This window comes from Cynocephalus volans, chromosome 8 (genome assembly GCF_027409185.1).
Source record: "Cynocephalus volans isolate mCynVol1 chromosome 8, mCynVol1.pri, whole genome shotgun sequence".
NCBI classification, from domain to species: domain Eukaryota; kingdom Metazoa; phylum Chordata; class Mammalia; order Dermoptera; family Cynocephalidae; genus Cynocephalus; species Cynocephalus volans.
Window position 1 is genome coordinate 46,082,423 of NC_084467.1, and position 16,635 is coordinate 46,099,057.

The 16,635-nt window shown below is 43.4% G+C and overlaps 1 protein-coding gene and 1 pseudogene across 1 annotated transcript in view; both read left to right on the forward strand.

Annotated features, from left to right (window-relative positions):
- Nucleotides 1–10,474, forward strand: part of CIMAP2 (ciliary microtubule associated protein 2) — a 32,439-nt gene extending 21,965 nt beyond the window's left edge. Inside the window, exon 12 of the mRNA XM_063105757.1 lies at nucleotides 10,402–10,474. Within this exon, the coding sequence (XP_062961827.1) occupies nucleotides 10,402–10,474 (73 nt within the window). The remainder of the gene's footprint in view (nucleotides 1–10,401) is intronic.
- LOC134383241 (probable cysteine--tRNA ligase, mitochondrial) lies at nucleotides 1,755–2,880 on the forward strand (annotated as a pseudogene).
- Nucleotides 10,475–16,635: the final 6,161 nt, after the last annotated feature.

Sequence of the window (16,635 nt, forward strand, 5' to 3'; positions counted from 1 at the left end):
AAGATATTAAGACAAATTTGCCTGATATAGTCTTTTTCTCTAAATCTTTTTTCTGTGCATTAATTTTGGCCTCAATCTTCCACATCAGAGATTTTTCTCAAATTCTTGGTGATCCTTGGCTGTGCACTCCTGTCCAACTAAAAAGCCTCCTGAAGGCTCCGGGACGCTTGTTCATCATAGACTTCACCATAGGATGATCAAGATGAATGTTTTCACCAGGAGAATTTCCAGTGTCAGTACTGATATTTTCTCTTGGCCTTGGCCAGAGAAAGCTTTTCTTGGGGATGTAAACCTGGCTGCCCAAGTTCTAGAATCTAAGTGGAGGAGAAGAAGCTAGAGTTCTCAATATTTAGTGATTAAACTTCCATTTAATTCTCTGTTTTAAATATGGTACTCATGATTTCAACTGTGCCTGGTGTCATCCTGAACAGAGAACGTCTCTGTCTCCAGAGAATAAATTTCTAATCTTCTGCCAGGGTGAATGAAGGGCACTTATCTGGCTGCAGAGAGTGAGGGAGGGAAACTAATATTATACAGACTTTCAATCAATATCCCCATTTTCCACCTTCACTCCCACTTCCAGAGGTACCTGCTGCTGCTAATTCCCTAGTCCTTTGAAGTGGGATTCTTAGCTTTACCATCTACTGACACAAGGTTTTGCTTTCTTGGGTCTGGTAAGTGAGCTCCCGTTCTTCCATTTGCTTTTCAATTTCCAGAATATTTTTTTCTTACTGCTGCTTCTCTTCTTTTTTGTCCTTGTGGGTATATGCTTTAAAATTTTTATTCCTTTACTCTTGTTTTAGTGGAGTTTCAGGGGAGAAAGAGGTCAATGTACCAATTCAATCCATGGAAAGTGTGGTGAAATTTCTGTGTTTCGAAGGGAAAATAAAAATCTTGCTAGTATCATATCTAAAAAGACACCTAACCTGCAATCTAAATCAAAGACAATCAGGTATGTTTTGGGTTTCTCTTCTAAAACATGAACGATAGAAATCACTGTTTATAGAATTCTCAAGAAAGAGAATTGGGACTGTAGAATCCTCTGTGTAGCCGAACTTCTATCAATGTGCCAGGCAAATGAAAGATACATGAGGATTTGGGATATATACCCAATGTATCTTTTCTGAAAATATTTCTGGAGATATACACCAGTCGAATGAAAAATGAATTAGCATGGAAAACTCAAGAAAGGGGAAGACAAAATATTTCAAAATATAACTGGTTGTGATATACCAGACAAATGTAATTAACAACAAAAAAGGAAAAGTAGTAATACAAACACCAAGCGAAGTAGAATTCAAGGCAAAAATATGAAGTGGGACAAAGATGAGTGTTAGTCATAATAAGCAACACAACCCATGAAGAAGTTATAAAAACCATGAACTTTTACACACCCAAAATAACAGTGATAAACTCCCACAATCATAATGGAAATTCATAATAGACCTGTTTGAGAATTTGACAGACAAAGGTATATAAGTAATTATTTGGAGGATTTGAATGGATGTATTTTGCTTCACACTATATTCAGGTACTCATGAACATTTATAAAAATTGATCCTGTAAGAAAATCTCATCAAGCTCCTCACCTCCTCGTCCCCATCCCTGTCCCCAGCCATGGGCGTGCTTCAGATGTGCGGGTCCTGCCTGGCTGCCCAGCTGCTCGGAGCCACATGGGGCTTCATATGCAATGGTTGCTGTGGGCCTGTGGGATGGGTGGCAAAGGGGGAGGTGCGCGGGTCTAGTTGCAATCCATGGGACAGGGATGTACAGGTGTACGACAGCTGCCCAGAAGGAAGGACCCTCTGGTTGTGGTGCGTGCAGAGCGGGCCTCCTGGTATAGGTGTGGACCAGCTGTATATGATCATGCACACCTTGGCCACGCATGCTCATATGTTAGATATGATATAATTGGAAGGATCCTAACCAAGGGTTTTGGATGCAACAGTCATAGTGATGAGTATTACAGATGTGGATGATAAAGTAGTCAAAAGAGCCAATGAGATGACTATTTCATCCACTTCTCTCACCAGTCTTTTTTTTTTTTTTTTTTTTTTACTAAAGATGACCGGTAAGGGGATCTTAATCCTTGACTTGGTATTATCAGCACCACGCTCTCCCAAGTGAGCTAACCGGCCATCCCTGTATAGGGATCCGAACCCATGGCCTTGGTGTTATCAGCACCACACTCTCCCGAGTGAGCCACGGGCTGGCCCCTCTCACCAGTCTTTATGAGGAAGATTTTGAGCAAGACCTGGCAGTTGTGAAGGTTTTCCCACCCATAGGGTACATAACGGTAACTAAAAATATTCCCCAAATCATTTCTTTCATTGAAGGAATGATTGCTCATAGGCACGCATATTCAACAGTAAAAGGCAATGTCTGCTTTGACCTGACTTCTAGAGGAGACGAGTCCAGCAAACTGGTCAGCGTGGCTGTGGTCCAGCTAGGGAGCCAGCTGATTCTGACAAATGACATGTCAGCGACTTCGCCCTGTGTAAGGCAGCCAAGCTCCAGGAGGTTTATTGGGCCTCTCCTTGGGGAAATGGAGGGCCTGGCTGGCAAATCAAGTGCTCTGCCCTTGCAAATGTGGTGTTTGGAAGCCAACTGGACATCCATTTGGCTTTTCCACATCATGAAAACGAAAGTGCATGGTGTGAGGTCTTTCATCAGTGCACACAGTGGGGAAATTATTTTCTATATTCTGGACATTTGCACGTGAAAGGCAAAGAGGGAAAAATGTGTAAATCATTAAAAAAAAAAACCTACATTGCTATTAAGGACTTTGTGAAGATGTTTTCCCCTGACGTCTCCCGGCTTTCCTGCATGCGAAGCAGCTACAGGTCTCGTGAGCTGGAACACAGCACGTCTAGGGTCTGACGACCACAGTACTTACGCACTTATGGCTTGGAAAAGAATCATTCTGACAGTATTTGGGGATAGTAAAATCCAGGCCAAACAATCTGCAAAAAAAAAAAAAAAAAAGGAAAGAAAATATCAAAAATGTCTAAGTTAAAAATACCTTACATAGAAATTTTTAGGTCACTCTTTCTAAGCATAATACAAAAGTACTTCAAAAAGTTCATGGAAAGATTTTATTTTATTTTGGTGGCTGTTGAATTATCCTTTAATCTATTTTTTTCATGAATCTTTAAGAATAAAATAATGAAATAGGAAGTTAACATGAAAAGGAAAACCCCCAAAGCCAAGTACTTGGAAATTAGGAAGCACTCTTCTAACTACCTCTTGGGTGTAAGAGAAAATCAAATTTGAAATTACAGACTATTTAGAAAGTAATTACAATAAAAACAATAGATCAAAGCCTGTGTAATATGAGGGTACTTCAAAAAATTCGTGGAAAACTAGAATTGAAAAATAATATGAATCTTTCCATGAACTTTTTGAGTACCCCCCCACCATGGCCAAAGCACCTGTTAGAGGAAAATTCATACCTTTAAGTGCTTTTAATATCAAACAAGAAAGATTAAAACCAAAAGAAGCAATCACCCAACTCTAGAAGTTTAAACAAAAAAGACCAAAATAAGTAAAAATAGAGGAGTAAAGAATGAATAAAAATGAATGGAGACTGGATGGATGAAGTTCTCATTGGAGAAGCCCTCACCACTTCTTTCATGTTAATGCTGCCTTCTTCTCCAAGGTGGTGGGCATGATCCAGTGTCATGAGGATGTGAAATGCACAAGTCCACAGACAGCAGAGGTGCTATAGAAATGCAACGGGTGATTGTCAGTGCCATCTTCCCCAGCTCATATATAAGTAAATGAGGCTTGGAGCAGGGCAGGGTGGGGCGGGGTGGGGTAGGGGGAGGTGAAGGGCATTGCCGAGTTCCACGGGCGAACAGAGGCAGTTCAGGGACTAGAAACACACGGCTCTGACTCTGATCCTGTGCTTCAGCCTTGCCTCCTTGGCCAGGTTGGGAGGAGGCCATGGGCGACAAAGCACAACATGTCCTCGACCAGTGTGCCATCTTCAGTCCAGGCGAGGAGGGCATGTGTGAGAGAGTGGCAAAGTCTCTTTCTGGAATGCATGGGTACAGCTGATCTTTCTCACCCCTCACTCCCAAGCCTCACCTGCTTCTTCCTGCAATCCAAAGTGTTCCGGTTTCCAGCCAGGCAGCCTGGGATTTAAATCCTGTATGGGAAAGGCAGGCTTTTGTTTTTCATTCTTTCGAGCTGTGTATACAGTGGGCACTCCATAAATGTGCTGGACTGACCAATGGACTAGGTTTTCCATCTGGCCACCTTTCTGGATCTTTGGATCTCACAGCCAGGTCTTGTTTCCTCCTTCTGGCTGACCTTCTGGCTGGCCGTGTGGACGTGAGAACTCTGCTCTAGTTAGGCCAGGCTCTACGCTACACCCTTGCTCTTTCAGCCCATGGGGCCACTGGCCACACTATGGTCTGTCCTTGAAACATCCTTCCCTAATTTCTCTTTGGAAAACTCCTCTTCATCCTCCACAGTTCTGCTCAAATTTGAAGCCTTCCGTGATTTTTCCAGACAATGTCTCTTTACTCTCAGCCTCTTGTGTATCCCCAGGCTGGAGCACTTTCCACTTATGTTGTAATTACTTGTTCATATGCCCTTGGTCCCCACCAAACAGAACTTCTCTATTCTCCAGCCCCAGGGTCCTGCTGGCAACCATAGCAGGAGCTCAATGAGTATTTGTTGAATGACAAGTCAGTGCATTAATTAATGAAATGCGCCAGGGTCTGGAAAACTCCATGAAAGGAACATGTGCGATAATTCCAGTTTCATTCAGCGAAGTTTATTTTTCCTTTCAAGTTTTTTCACCTGACATTTTATTATGAAAAATTTCAAATACACAGCAAAGTCGAAAGGATTTTACAGTGTGCACTTGTATACCTATCACTTAGACTATACTGTTAATGTTTTACTCTTCCTACTTTATGACATATCTTTCTATTTACATGACTCTGTATTCATCTATTAATTATCTTTTATTTTTGATGTTTCAAAAGAAATAGCAGGCAGTACATTTCCTCCTGAATACTTCAGCATGCATACTGCCTTTTTGGTATTTTAGACTAAAAGCCGTATTTCTTTTTAAGAAATCTGAAATCGAAATCGTAAATGTCCATTTTATGTAATAATAATAATGAGCACTTATATTTCTGGAGTGTATTTAAAATGGACACAGTGATTTTTTAGGTACGTCCTGCGTGCAAGTAACTGTAAAGAGTAGGTGTTACTCTCTATGTTCTTCACTTGAGACAAGTGAAGTTTGGAGAAGGTGATTTTCCAGAGTCACTGTTAGGAAATGGCATTGGAACATGCATTCCTCAAAAACTGATGGAGCACTTACTATGTGCCAGGCACTTGCTGGCTCCCGAGACATTGTAGAAGAGAACCAGATGGCAGTTCTGCCCCACAGTAGCTCCCAGCTTCATGGGGCAGGCACTTACCCCCTCCCCGAGTTACAGGGCAGCATGAGACGAGGGATGCGGGCAGCTGGCACCCAGGGCTTCTCTCCATCCAGAACACCTCCCCACTCTTGCCCCGAAGCTTCCTGAAAGACAAGACCAGGTGGAAAGGCTGTCTGAACCCAGAAGGGCTGAGGCAGAGTTGGCCATCAGCACAACCCATCTTCCTGTGCTCACCAACCTGCCCTCACCTGATCACTTTCCTTTTACTTTCTGGCCTTTGTGCATGCTGCTTTGGTGACAGTTTTGGAAGTTTGAGTAGGGGGAGGGACTCTTAGGAAGCTCAGCACACAGAGCCCCCTCTTCTCCCCTTTTAGACCCCACTACGCATTTACTGTGTAGCACACAAATCAGGAGGTTGCCATAGAGACAACGTGGCACCACGGAAAGACAGAGCCTTAGCTCCAAGGGAAGGCAGAGTAGAGAGAAGGCCATATTTTTATTTTTCCTTTCTTCCTTCCTTCCTTTCTCTCTCACTCCTTCCTTCCTTTTCTTCTATCTTCTTTTCCTTATTTTTGGTGGGGGTGGGTGGAGGTAGAGACTTGAGCATGTTTCTGGACTAATCGGCAAGAAGAGCAGGAGATTCTATTGTGAGGTGGTGGAACATGCATGCTCCTTGCATGGGCTGGAGGGGTGGTCCCCGAGCACAGGGAGAATTGTTGGCCTTGGATGGGGGCAGGAGGTGGGAGAGACAGAAAGGCTGATGATTTAATTGAATTTAGTGAGCATTTGCTAGGGGCCAGGGGTCCTACCCTCAGAAGGTCTCAGGCAAGTGAGGCAGAGAGGAGGGATTGATTAGCATCAGGTACGTGATGCAGGGGCTCAGCCAGATCCCATGGGAGTGTGAAGTGCAGAGAGAGAAATGCCCAGGTCTACCTGGAAAGGTGGCATGGAGAGAGGGAGGATGTCTCAGGCTGCTGGGCATGGGCATGGGGGTAACAGCCTGGCCTGTTTGGGGTGGCTGAGCAGCAGTAGGTGGGCATGGAAAAGGATGTGGAAGAATGAAGTGAGACAGATCAGGTGGTGTGAGTCTTGATGGAGGAGTTTGGCCTTTTTACCAAGAAATACCTACAAATCAAAGTGCAAGTGACACAGGAGGAAATCTTGGGAAAGGGCCACTTGGCAGATATAACATCAAGGTGGGACTCTCCTTTGCCTCACCCTGTCTGAATTACCAGTTGCTCAGGTAGGGAACCCTCAGGGGGTTATGAGAGGTTACAGTAGACCCTAAAAATTGGTCCTGGCTTGGGGGAGGAAACTGGGGTTCCGTGGTTTACAAACTGGGTGGCACTGATCTTCCTGAGGCACACTTCGTTCTCCAGATGGCCTCAGCATTTGTAGCCCATGTCCCAGTGGGTTACCTGGACTCTGCTCCATCCGTTGTGGTCTGCTGGATGGCCTGGTTCAGATCAGCCTGCACTTCTCAGCCTGACATGGCCTGCTTGAGGCTTGCACAAATCCGTGGGCTTTGGGATGACATGCAGATAAAGTCTCTGCTTTGTCATCTCCTAGCTGTGTGGCCTGGGCTACTAAGCAAGACTCTTTCTCAGCTGTAGGATGGGGATTTTGAAGCCTGTCTCACAGGCCAGAGTCTGTCCAGAAGAAAGACTTGCCATCCCACTCCTTTCCCATAGCCCATCATTCCTCAGCAGGGTGCTGCTGGCTTGTGGGAGGGACACTTCTTCATTGTACCAGACTCTCCTGCCCAGTGGTGGGGTGGTTAGCTTTCCTGGTGCCTGCCCACTGGTTGCCAGTAGTGGCTCCCAGCCTTTGTGACAGCCCCCAAACTCTCCTGCACATTTTCATTGCCCCCTAGGGGGCAGGTACCACCCCCAGTTTAGCTGATTCAATTCAAGACGCATTTGTTGAATGCCAACTATGCGAAAGGAAAAATGCTGGGATTGCCCTTGAAGGGGATCGTGTGTTATGGTAGAAGGAAGAGTGGCCTGGGAGGCAGGAAAATAGACTTTCTGTCCCAGCTCTATACCAGTCATTTAATCTTTTTCTGACTTTGACTGAATGCCTATGTTTAAGGCCACAGCCGTGTTTTCAAAGTGCTTACAATTGAGTGTAGAGTGTATTAGAGGAGGATAGAGATAGTACTGCAGGAATTCAGAGGAGGGAAAGATTACATCCAATTTGGAGGTTCAGGGATTGCTGCTCAGAAGAAGTGGCATTTAAGCTGGCTCTCAAACGTTGGATAAGAGTTGGACTTTGAAAAGCAATAACAACTGTTAATCAAAGGTTGACTGTATGCCAGGCGCTGTGCTCAGTTCTGTATAAACATTATCTCTTATGAGCCTCACAAAGCCCTTTGAGCTTTGTATTATGTTTATTACATAGATGAGGAAACTAAGTAACTTTGCCAGGGCCACAGTGAGTTACTGACTGTATCAGTTGGCTATTGCTGCATAACAACTACCCCAAAACTCAGTGGTTTAAAACAGTAGCCATTTGTTATTGTTCATGAGTCTGGGTTAGCTGGGGACTGGTCTAGGATGGTCTTGGATGGAACAACTAGACTGTCTTCCACATGGACTCCCATCCTTCAGCAGTGTAGCCCAGGCTTGTTCTCATGGAGCCTAGGCCCAGAATGCCACTGCATTGCTTCTACCACATTCTGTTGGCCAAAGCAAGTTACAAGGCCAGCTCACATGCAAGGTGAAGGGAAGTAAACTCTACTTCTTGGTGGGAGTAGCTGCAAAGTCACATTGCAGAGGGCACTGGTATAAGAAAGCATGGGCCATTTTGCTGTCTGTCTAGTCTGGTAGCAAAACAGAATTGGATCTCTGGTCTAGCTGGCTCTGAGCTGCATTCTTTCCATGAGAGTTCACTTCGAAAAAATTTAGGACAAAGAGAAGAGCATGAGCAAAGGAAAGGAAACAAAAAAACTCAGGACATGTCTGGGAAATGCTAAATGGTTCATTTTTGTGGACTGTGTAAAGGGGAATAGCGAGAATAAGGCAGGAGAGGCTGGATCAGGCAGTTCTTAGAGGCCTTGAAAGCAAAGCTAAGCTGCTTGGACTCTATCCTGTGTGTGAGAAGCCCCAGGATTTTTCAAAATGTCGAATTTATAATAGTATAATTTACATCCAGCAAAATTCATCCTTTTTAGGTACACAATTCTATGAGTTTTGAGAAATGTATATAGTCATGAAATCACCATAAGGATGATATAGAATATTACCATTCCCTTAAAAAGTTTCCTTGTGCTATCTGTAGTTAATCTATTCCTCCTACTCCAGCCTCTGGCAACTACTGATACAGTCATCATCCCTATAGTTTTGCCTTTTCCAGAATGTCATATAAATGGAATCCTCCATATGTAGAAGTTTGTCTTTTTCTTTCATTTTACGCAATGCTTTTGAGATTCATCCATGTTGCTGCATGTATCAGTAGTTTGTTCCTCTGTAATGCTGAGCCGTATTCCATTGTATGGCTGTCCACAGTGTGTTTATCCCTTCCCAAGCTGAGAGACATTTGAATTGTTTCCAGTTTGGGAAATTTTTAATAAAGCTGCTATAAATGGTTATAAACAGGTCTTTAGATAGACATATGTTTTCATTCCTCTTTGGTAAATATCTAGGAGTAGGATTTCTGGGTCATTTGGTAAGTGAATGAATAACTTTATAAGAAACTGCCAAACTGTTTTGAAATGGCTGTCCTATTTTGTGTTCCCAGCAGCAATGTGTGGGAGGTCTAATTGCTCCATACCCTTGTCAGCATTTGGTACTGTCATTGTTTTCTTGTTTTCTAATTTTAACCATTCCAATAATATATTACATTATGATTTATGGTTTGAATTTGTATCTCTCCAGTGACAAGATGTTGAGCATCTTTTCATGAGCTTCCTTTCACCTCTTCTTTGGGGAGGTGTTTTCAGATCTTTTGCACATTTTAAAAAATGGCTTGCTTGTTTTTATATGTTAAGTTTTGAGAGTTCTTTATATATGCTAGGTATAAGTCCTTTATCAGATATGTGTTTTGTGAATATTTACTCCCAGCCACTCAGAAGGATTTTAACGGGCAGTAACTCTTGTGTTTTAAAAACTGACTTTGTGGCATTATGGGGTGGGGAAATGGGATGAGGGGGATAGAGGCAAGGAGGCTGTCCTCATGGTCCAGATGAGAGATGAGGCTCTGGGCCAGGCTGGGGGCAGTATGGATGGGGAGGAGTGAAGAGACAGAGGCATGGAGACCCACTGGATAGTAGAAAAGGCCCTTTACCCTGGTGAACCCTCCCTCCCTCTTGCCTTCCTTCCTCTGACAAATATTTGTGGAGCACTGACTAAGCACCAGGTAATGGAGCAGCCATAGGGGAAATACCAATGAAAAAATTGAAGAAGTTCACATGTTGGTGGGGTAGACAGGCAATAAACAAGTGCATAACGTGTGTAACAATAGCTGGTGGATGCTGTTTGACACACATTGCAAGGGGTTCTTATGGAAATGCCATCTTCCAAATAGTTCCTGGGATGGGAATCAGAGTCCTCAGGGGTTCCACTCCCAGGAAAGAATCAGAGTGGTGGGAGGAGCGCTGGACTGAGGGCAAGAGCTCTGGGCTTGAATTCTGGCCCTAACCCTGTCCTTCAGGGCCATTTCAGGTAAGTTCCCTCCTCTCTCTGGCCCTTGGTCTCCCTCTCAGGGTTGGGCTAGATGATCTTTCAGGCACTGTGATTTTTCACTTGAAATTCTTACAGATCAAATTGTGTGCTCTGATGTGCTGAGCTGGGTACAAAGTAGTGGGATCTCTTTGGAACCAGGCCATTTTGTTGGAAAAGGTCTGGGGGTCTTCAATTTTGGCCTCTCACCCAATGTAGGATCCCCTGTGAAGCACAACCAACAGGTACCTGGTCATCCCCTGTGGGTTTCCTCCAGGGGTGGGGAGATTCTGCCTTCCAAAGGACCAGTTTAATTGATTTTTCTCTCTGTCTTTTTAAAGGGAAAGGATCACACCTTTTACCAAGGGGAAGTGCCGCCCAACTATAGATTACAATTCAGATCCTACTCCCTAACGCACATGTGAAGGACAGCCTGCGATGACCCAAGGGCCCAAAGGCCTGAAGACAAATCTGGGGGTGGGAGGATGGGAGTGGGAAGTGGTGGGGGAGCTTGGAGAAAGGACACAGGAGAATGCTTGGGAGAGGGGAGCGATGTGGTGGGCTCACCTTCGCTGGAGCTATCTACCTGGAGGTCACAATGTCTGCTGGGACAGCTGGGGCCAGATATCTTTTGCTACAAGACATCGGTTATCCTGAGAATTCGAATCAGCCAATGACATGAACAAGGAAGCCAGACAGCAGATGGACTGAGGGATGGGATGTGGTTTCACTCTTGGAACCCCTTCTACTCTAACACCAGAGTTCTTGGCTCCCTGTTCATTAAAGTCCAAAAAAGAGGTGGGCGAGTGTAGCATATATCATATGGCAGCTCTAGGACTCTCCGGGAATACCCTGTCTCCATCCCAGGATGTTTCTGGCAGCTCAGCAGGGCCTCATCCTGTGAGGACATTGCAGACCTCCAGGCAGTGTCCAGCCATTGGGAACAACTGGCTCCATTCCCGGAGTCAGCCTTTCTGGGCACCCTAGTCAGGTCCAAAGGTTGGTCTGTGGGGTTGGTCACTACATCCTGAGCTTCATCCCTCACTGTTTTTTGTCAGTGAGAGATTGGGTGGGATGGGGCGGTGGATTGTTCTAGAGAAGAGGAGAGTAGAACCCCACAGTCTCAGCTACAGAACTCACATAATGCTAAAAAATACTTACAACATTTTCTTCAGATGGAGAGTATCTTACAAAAAGCAGTTACTTTCTCACGCCTGTCAAAGCAACTATTTTGGAAGAAATTAAACCATCTCTATTCACAGACAACATGATCATCTATGTAAAAATTCATACTGAAGCTTCAAAAAATCTACTAGATCTAAGTCCATTTAACGAGGTTTCAGAAAATGAGATCGATGCACTTTAACCAAGTCATGTGTTGCTTAACGACAGGGATATGTTCTGGGAAACGTGTTGTTAAGCAATTTTGTTGTTGTGCTAACGTCATAGAGTGCACCTACACAAACCTAGAGGTGTAGCCCGCCACACATCTAGACTATATGGTACAGCCTATTGTTCCTAGGCCACGAACCTGTACAGCGTGTTACTGTACTGAGTACTGTGGGCAATTGTAACGCAATGGTATCTGTATATCTAAACATAGAAAAGGTACAATAAAATACAGCATTTTAGTCTTATGGGACCACCATTGTTTATGTGGTCCATCATTGACCAAAACATCGAATGTAGCATGTGACTGTATTCTCATGTACTAGCAACACACAATCAAAAACTGAAAATTTAAAATACCATTTATAATAACCATTAAAACTATGAGATATTTAGGTATAAATTTGACAAAAGATGTATGAGAGCTGTATACAAAAGTGGTAACATACTGCTGAGACATTAAAGAAGACATAAATGGGAGCTCTACCATGTTCATGGGTGTTGGGAAAATAGAATAGTTTGGTCAGGGCCCTCACCTCGGGTCCAGTTGGGTGTGGTTCAGCATTCTTTGTAAGCAAATTGTGTATGTGTATGTGTAGTTAGTGCGCATGGGCACCAATGTATCTTTTTAGTTTTGTTGCTGTTCTTGTGTTATTGAGAGAGAGAGAGAGAGAGAGAGAGGTAGAGGTAGTTTTAGTGAAGCGGGCAGGTGTCCGCCTTGGGTGTCCACACGGTGCAGCCATGCTTTCCAACCTACAGCTTCCAAGGAGCTGTTGGCCAGTTACCTACCTCATAGACCTGCATGAAGGGGTCTGGGGACCCAGCCTGGCATGTGAAGGGTTTGTGACCCAGTTTGTGAATGTGCTTTAGGGGTCTGTGGGCTCCAGACCCAGCCTTAGCTTGACAATCAGCCCAGTCAGTGCAGAATTACGAGCAGGTAAAAGAGCCCGACAACTGGTGTGGTTCAGTAGCTTTGCAATTGGCATCACGAACAGGATTAAAACGAACAGGATTAAGAGCTAGACAATTGGCGCTGTGAGCAGGATCCCAGACATTAGGCGTGGCTCCACAACGGGTCAAAAACCTCAGTGTTGTTAACGTATCAGTTCCTCCCAAATTGATCTATAGATTCAATGCAATACCAATCAAAATTCCAGTAATTTTTTTGTAAAAGTTAACAAGCTGATCCCAAACCTTATATGAAAATCCAATAGACATAAAATAGCCAAAACAACTTTGAAAAAGAGGTATGTTACTGGCAGACCAGGTTCAGCTTGCCCTCTCACACTGAACAAATGACTCAGAAGTCCAAAAGCTGGTGTGAGGATTGGGAGGTTTATCCAGATAACCAGCATCTGGGGGATGACCAGGCTAAACTCATCCCACCTTCTGATGCCTGTTCTAGAGTTTATAAAGGGGAAGAGGTGGGAAGATGAGGTAAGGGTTTTTGTTCTGCAAAAAAAGAGGGAGGCTGGGATCAGCAGAGATGAGATGAGCAGAGGCTGGGATCATCAGTCAGAGGTCAGGGTCCTGTGATGCATTGGTTGCTTTGGCTTCATGGAGTCTGCAGCTGGTGGACTGACTGGTTGGCTTCAAGCCCTTGATGTTATCTCAGGGTTGGAGACCTTATCTCCTAGGGAGAGCTCAAAGATCATAACCTCAGTCAAACATCATTGGAACGTAAGAATACCTGACTCAACCTCTAACTAATGTGGATGCAGTTTCTGTTTAAGTAAGAGGGAGAGTTTATAATTAGCTGGGTTGTTTTGCCTCTCTCTTAGATTTCCTCTGTTTGCAGCTGGTTAGGGAGGTTAAAAAACAAGAAAACTTAGTATGAGTCCTTAATTGTAGGTGCACAACCTCTAAAGCAAATCAACATGAGGTTGTGATTTCATCTCTGGGCAGTTCCAGTTATATGGTCATTTTCTCAATTCCTCTGCTAACCTCAAGGAATTGATGATTATTAGTTCCCAAGTTAATGGCTAACTGAAATTTTCTGCTTGGTCTAACTAAGACCAAGATGGTCATTTTCTGACTAAGGTCCCTTTTAGGTACAAAGCTGGAGGACTAAATTACCTTATTTCCAGATTTATTTTAAAACTACAGGAATTGACAGTGTGGAATTGTTGTCAAGGTAGACAGATAGATCAAAGGAACAGAACAGAGAATCCAGAAACAGGCTCACTTATATATGGACAACTGGTTTTCAACAATGGTGCAAAGATAATTCAGTGGAAAAGAACAGTCTTTTCAACAAATGATGCTAGAACTATTGGATATCAATATGCAAAAAAGTGAGCCGTAATCAGTGACTTATATCACGTACAAAGACTAACTCAAAATGGATCTGTGATATTCAGAAATAGATATTTGGTCTTTGTCCCTGTTTCTTGGCTCACAGCTCCTAAAACCCTTGGAATTTTCTTAGTGATATCTTTTGTATGCTAATGCAGTGACTGGTGGCTGGAGGCCCTGATAGCTTCAGGAGGGGGCTGGTCAAAACCAAGGCATGATTAGAAGGTTGGAAATTTCAGTCCCATCTACCTCCTCCCCCCCTCTGTGGAGGGGAGAGAGATTGAAGGTTAAGTTGATTACTAATGGCCAGTGATTTAAGGAATCATGCCTACATAATGAAGCTGCCATAAAAACCCAAAAGGACTGAGTTCTAGGAGCTTCCAGATAGCTGTACACATGGAGGTGGTGCACCCGGAGACGGCATGGAAGCTTCACGCCCCTGTCCACATGCCTTGCCTAATGTGTCTCCCACTTGGCTGTTCATCTGTATCCTTTGTAATGTCCTTTATAATAAATGGATAAAGTGTTTCTCTGAGTTCTGTAAGATGCGCTAGCAAATTAATTGGACCTGAGGAGGGATTTGTGGGAACTTCAATTTATAGCCGGTCAGTCAGGATTACAGCTCACAACCTGGGACTGGCAATTGGCATTGAAAGTGGAGGGCAGTCTTGTGGGACTGAGTCCTTCACCTGTGGGATCTGATGCTATGTCCATGTAGACAGTGTCAGAATTGAAGTGAATTAGAGGACAGCAGCTGGAGTCAGCTGGAGAATTGATTGGTTGGTGTGTGGGGAACTTCCCCACCGCCAGAATCTGGTGTCAGAAGTGGTAAGTGGTGTGTGAGAGAAGAAAAAACTTTTTCCCCTCAGGATCATAGACCTAAGTGTAAAACCTAAACTGTAAAACTTCTAGAAAAAAACATAGGAGAAAATCTTTGGACCTTGGGTTAGGCAAAAACTTAGATACAAATTTAACTATTCTTTTATAGATCATACAAATTGTTAAACACACACACACACACACACACACACACCCAAAAACCTCACACACACACACACACACACACACACACACACACACACACACAACCAAAAACCTTGTGGAATTAAAAGATAATGTGAGGGCCAGCCCGTGGCTCACTTGGGAGAGTGTGGTGCTGATAACACCAAGCCAAAGGTTAAGATCCCCTTACCGGTCATCTTTAAAAAGATAATACGAATCTATCCATGAACCTTTAGAAGACCCCTCATACAAATGAATTTATATATATCTCAATAATAAGAAAGAAAATAAAAAATGTAAAAAAGATATAAACAGACACTTTACCAAGAAGATATATGGCTGGCAAATAAGCACTTGAAAAAAAAAGCGTTATTAGTCACTAAGGAAATGCAAATTAAAACCAAAATAAGATGGCTCAAATTAAAAAGACCAACCATGCCAAGTGTGGGTGAGGATGTGGAATTCTCACATACTGCTGGTGGAAATGTAAAATGGTACAACCATCTCACAAAACAGTTTAGCAAGATAAAAAGTTAACCATAAACCTACCATATGACCCAGCCATTCTTCTAGGTATTTACCCAGGAGAAAGGAAAGTATATGTCCATACAAAGACTGTTCGCAAATGTTCCCAGCCCCTTTATTCGTAATAGCCTCAGACTGGTAACAGCCCAAATGCCCATCAGCTGGATAAACAATGTGGTATATCCACACATATGTCAAGACTAACCAAATTGTACACTTTAAATATGTGCAGTTTATTATGTGTTAATTGTACCTTGACAAACAGTTACAGTTTGAAAGAAAATAAGGAGAAATAACAACTAAATGAAATGTAGGATCTTAGGTAGGATTCTGGAAAAAGAAAGGAACAATAGTGTTAAAATTGGTGAAATTCAAATAAAGTCTGTGGTTTAATTTATAATATTATGCAGTGTTAATTTGTTGGTCTTGATCCTTTTACTATGATGTTAACATTAGGGGAGGTTGGGTGGGGGACATGGGAACTCTCTGTACTGTCATTGTGACTTTTCTGCAAGTCTAATAAAATTAAAAATAAGTTAAAAAACATATTCAATAAAACTTTTAAAAAAGACAATTTACCTTATAGAATAAAAACATTTTTTTCACATGTATCTGTCAGCTATTATATTACTGTCACCATGGAGAAGGCCAGCAAATTTGGAATGCTTGCTGGTTTATAAGAGAAACCTATGTAACAACTTTAAATTGGGCAATTTTCTTAGGTCCTTAGCCATGAGATAACCAATAAACTTGTGCGTGTTATAGAAGTCATGTGTGCTCGGGAGGCACACCCGCATATAATGGAGCGAAAGGTTCTCTGGCCGCCAGGGCAGGCTTTGCGTATCCATGGAGGGCTGGAAGTGCCCAGAACTTGACACCCCTCAGGACCTGCCCCCTCCCTAACTTACAGGAGTTGGTTCATAAATACCCAGCTCCCTTACCCCTTGTGGGGATACACCTTTGAAGTGTATGTTTTACATTGGCTTCCAAAGTTTTCCTAGTGCAGTTGAACTCTAGTTGCCCACAGTGGTAACCTGCTTGATAATGCACCCATGGTTGGCTGTCGTCCTTTTCCCACTTCCCTCCTGGTGTTTTCTTTTACCTCCCAAATAAACTATGTGTGCTCAAATTCTTGTTCCAGGGTCAGCTTCTTGTGAAACGCAAAGACAAACACCAATATTTTTTCAGGCATCTCACTGAGTCATCTTGTCACCGTCCCCTGGATTGAGTGCCTCATTTTGGAGACCACTGCCCTACTCCACAACAGTAACTCTGTCTGTCCAGCCTCTCCTTGTGAGATGTTGAGCTGAAATCCAGCTCCTTGTGATCTTCGCCCTTTTCCTGGGCAGGGCCAGAAGAGGACA